Genomic DNA, 4,522 nt, shown 5'->3' on the forward strand with positions numbered 1-4,522 from the left:
AGAAAGAGGTTCGTACCCTGTGACTCACGTTTGCAGTCTAGCGATCATATTGGCTGACTTTTTCCGCACTGTAGATGTTTGCCGTCGACGTCAATTCGCCATTGAAGCAGCAGCAGGTAAAGGACGGTGGGCAGGGGGGCGCTTTGAACGGTAGGAAGACATCCGTGTCTCACGGCAGTAACTACGGCTTGTCCTCACCATCTACCGCATCGCGCCCTGGCACTCGACGACGGGAAACAACCGATACGAATCCATTTCCTAGCGCTGGATTGACTTCGCCCACTGGTACCGGTCGCTTCCCGCGCGAAGATCCCTCCTCGGTATGGTTCGGACGGAAGAGTACGGACACAAAAGAGAATATGGTAGACGAGTCAGAGGAGGATATAGCAGCGTCGCGTGAGCTACCGGCAAAGCCTGGACCCCTAGGCGGTCTCATGCGTAGCAACACCTCGGGAAGCACTGGCTTTGCTGGTGCATCTGCCTGGGGTGCATCTGCGACGGCGCCAGCTCCTCCTTCTGGCACGTCGGGCCTGGGCGCTTTCGGGAACTTCTCTCTTCCAGCCTCCAACATCGGCGATAAGCGATTCGGAAGCACGCGCGGCGAGAGTCGGCTGGCCCACCTGTTGCCTAAGGACAGCTCGGAGAACATTGCAGGCAAAGCTGGAGAGGGTGCGGTGGGGGATGTTGGCCGCTCCTGGCGAGCTCGTCCTCGAACGGACACAGATCCTTTTGGAGGAGATGACAATCTTTCAGGCAGCGCTGTTCTGGGAGCAGACAGGGATGTTAGCCCCCCGCCCCTTTCCTATGACACACCCGTCAAGGGAAGTGCTGGTGATTTTGGCATGTCAGGCCTTCATTTGGGAGGAGACGAGCACGGCACTGCGAGTCCTTCACAGACCAACCCTTACCGAAGCCCTCCGGCTGAACGTAGCGATAACGAGCGTGACGAGGCTGGCTTCGACAAGATGAACATCAGCGGTACGCATGCGGAGCACGCATCAAACTTCGGCTCCATCGGCCGTGGCTTCCCGGCAAATACCTTTGATGGAAGCGACCGTAGCCAGACTTCCAGTGTTGGTGCCAAGGGCTATCCTGCCCTGGGTAACATTGGCTGGCCTACCGGACCGTCAACATCGACCCCTGATCGTGATCGGCCTGGTTTTGCCAATCCTTTTGGAAGCTCTCTCTTCAGTCCTATAGGTGATCTTCAGTCTCCCAGCCTGGGAGGTTTGGGTGGTATGTTTGGGCCTGCCAGCGCTGGAGGCTTAGCCGGGTCTGGTTCCATCCGCGGAAGCAAGCTGGGCTCTTTATTCCCAGCTGCGATGCAGGCACAAATGCAATCGCAAGATCAAGAATCCTTGGGTGACTCCGTCCCCGATCTGAGGCAGACTAATCCTCTGGGGGCGATCGGCCGAGGTGCAATAGGCAGTCAGGTTCGCGACACTGACAGTCCCATGCGCGCCGGTCGAGGTGCATTCGAAGAACTCTTCGCTTCATCCGAGTCCGCCAGGTCGCCTGGCGTCTTCACTACGGGTGAACAGAATCCTGCACTCACGGCAACCGCCACCCAATCTCACGGTTTCACGCCTGCAACATCCGGTGCGCCAGGTTTCCCGGCTGGCCTTCCTGCCACAGCTGATCTCCCTCCATCTCAAGCCCGCACCATGGTGATGCCAGATCGTATGAGATGGGTGTACCTCGATCCACAGGGGCAGATGCAAGGCCCATTCACCGGCCTGGAAATGAACGATTGGTACAAGGCAAACTTCTTCACTGCTGATCTCCGTGTCAAGAAGATTGAAGATACCGAATTTGAGCCATTGGGTCAGCTCATTCGACGGATTGGGAACTCTCGCGAACCCTTTCTTGTTCCTCAGATTGGCATTCCTCATGGGCCCCCGAGCGCAGCTGGTCCTTTCTCCGCTGGCGACGCTCGCGGCGTCATCCCTCCTCTGATGGGCGTTATACCAAGCTTCGGAAGGACCCTGACGGCTGAGGAGCAGAATAATCTTGAGCGGCGCAAGCAAGAGGAGCAGTACATGATGGCTCGCCAACGGGAGTATCTAGCGCAGCAACAAGCTCTCGCCAAGATGCAGATACAGGCCGCGGGCGGTGGCTCAGGTGCCTTGCATCACCACTCTAGTGCTCATAGCCTGCAGAGCCAGCCCAGCTTCGGCAGCATGACATCTCCAATCGGCATGCCACCGCAACCCCCAATCGGCGCTATTGGTCCCACGCCTGGATTTTTCGAACAACCGTCCAACATGAGCCAAGGCTCCGGCCAGGGTGGGCCTGAAGCTCTCCACGGAGAGCTGAGTGATCAAGAGCGCCAAATGCTGGCTGGCATTCATGGACCTAGTGGCATCTCTGGTATGTATCCGTCTCAGCCTGTCGGTGCGCCCTCAGCAGACGTCAGAAGCCAGCTCCCTGGCGTCGACCAACTTCACAAGGACTCGCAAGGATTCAGAGCACGACTGAAGGAATTCCAGGAGATCCGCGCGCAGCGCGACGCCGAGGAAGCCCAGGCGGGTCCTTTGGGGGTCACTGGGTCGATCGAGGAGGAACCTGAGAGTGCAGCCAATGCGGCCCAGGCCGAGGCAGCCGATATCATCCGTGAGGTGACTAGATTGGATGGATCGGAAGCGACCCAGAAGGCTGTTGAGCAAGCGCTATCTCTAACCCAACAAGTCCAGCAGACGCAGGCTGCGGCTGCGGCTGCGAAGCAGGTCCAGGCCGATGAAGCCTGGGCTAAACAAGCTGCCGCATCTGGACTGCCCATGCCTTTTCCGCCACCGCCGCCCTCTTCGACAACTCCGTTGCCCGCGCCGACTGCTCAACGACGATCCAACATTCCAGATCAGTATGCGGGAAGCCGTTCTCAATCTGAAACCCCTGACAGTGCCGCTGCGCACGCGGTAGCTGCTCAACCGCCTCCGCTAGCCCCCTGGGCGCGTGAGCCCGGTTCTGAGGCTCAGAAAGGGCCAAGCCTCAAGGAGATTCAAGAGGCTGAAGCAAAGAAAGCTGCCAAGGCGGAAGAGGCTGCTGCTGCTGCTCGCCGTGCCGCCCTAGAGCAGGAAGCTGCGGCCGCCCGTGAGCGTGAGAAGATTTCGGTAGTCAATCCTGGCTTGCCCACAACTAGTACTTGGGGCAGTGGGTCCCCTGTCTCCATTACCACGGCGGCGAGTCCTTGGGCCAAACCTGGAGCTGCCAAGACTGCGGTTGCTGCGGTCACCGGGGCAGCCACTGTCGCCGCTGGGCTTGGGAAGAAGACACTCGCTGACATCCAGCGTGAAGAAGAGGTCCGCAAGCAAAAGGCGAGGGAGCTGGCAACGCAGAGCGGCTCGGCGCCAGTTGCCAGCAACTTGGGCAAGAGATACGCTGATCTTGCGGGGAAATCTGGCGCCCCTCCTGGCCTAATTGCTGGTGCTGCTCCAGGTACAGCTGCAGCCACGACTAGCGGTTGGGCAACTGTTGGAGCCGGAGGGAAGGTCAAGGTCCCCACGGGACCAGCAGCGCAGGCGAGAACTGCTACTGCAGCCAACATCAAGCCTGTCTCGTCACCAACTGTCAGGCCTGCTGTCAAGCCAGCCATTGGAGTTGCTAAGAGCGATGTCGGTGGCGTGGCAATGGAGGAATTCAGCAAGTGGTTGCATCGCGAGCTTGGGAGAGGCATCACTGGTGGTATTGATAGTAAGTGAGCTCCTGGCATCTATACTAGAACGGGTTGCAACGGTGCCATCTTTCTACAGCATAAACTGACCTGGATATAATAGTTGACACGTTTGCCTCAACACTGCTCATTCTGCCGCTTGACCAGCAAATCATCTCGGAAGCGGTGTACGCCAACTCGACAACGATGGACGGCCGACACTTCGCAGAAGAGTTCATCCGCCGCAAGAAGCTCGCGGACAAGGGCGTAGTTGAGAAGCAGCCAACACCGATCAACGAGGCTAAGTCAAGCTCAACAGGCGGAGGCTGGTCTGAGGTGGCCAAGAAGGGCGGACCGAGCAGCCAGGTCAAGGAGAACGATGCCGTTGGGGCAGCAGGCTTCAAGGTAGTTCCCGGCCGGAAGAAGGGCAAGAAATAGGCCTTGTAACAACATGTTGTATCATGCTGTGCTGATCGCATCCCGAAGCTTGTACTTTTATGCTCTATGTCATGGCTGCTGGAGGAATAGGTAGATCAGATCAGCTCGATCAAATACCACAATGAAGACCAACGGCGGACTGGCGGCTCTTTTTCGATAATGGTTCAGTGACTATCAACCTGTAAAGATGATGTCTGTGAACACCTGGTCGCCTTTTGGACCTGAGGAGCGTATGTTGTCTACTGCATAGTATGTATAGCACACGAATTGATTCCCTATCCCCCAGCCTGTAGGCCAGTGTAGTTGAGGTACCTGCAAAACGCCTTGTCTTGGTCAGTAAATACGTGAAGGAAATGCTCAGCCAACTCCTATTGGAGGCTTTGGTAGGCTGGTTGCTACCTACCTAGGTAGTTAGTTAGTCGAAGTCTTCCAAAT

The 4,522-nt window shown here is 57.5% G+C and overlaps 1 protein-coding gene across 1 annotated transcript; it reads left to right on the forward strand.

Moving 5' to 3' along the window:
• Positions 1 to 359: 359 nt before the first annotated feature.
• UCRPA7_4350 (putative gyf domain-containing protein) lies at positions 360 to 4,087 on the forward strand (the record flags this gene model as incomplete). Its single annotated transcript, XM_007916894.1, has 2 exons — positions 360 to 3,690; positions 3,774 to 4,087. 2 exons carry the CDS (start codon positions 360 to 362, stop codon positions 4,085 to 4,087), a joined length of 3,645 nt encoding a protein of 1,214 aa, XP_007915085.1.
• Between the last annotated feature and the right edge of the window lie 435 nt (positions 4,088 to 4,522).

Source organism: Phaeoacremonium minimum (genome assembly GCF_000392275.1).
Source record: "Phaeoacremonium minimum UCRPA7 unplaced genomic scaffold PA7_03_scaffold_332, whole genome shotgun sequence".
Classification (NCBI taxonomy): Eukaryota; Fungi; Ascomycota; class Sordariomycetes; order Togniniales; family Togniniaceae; genus Phaeoacremonium; species Phaeoacremonium minimum.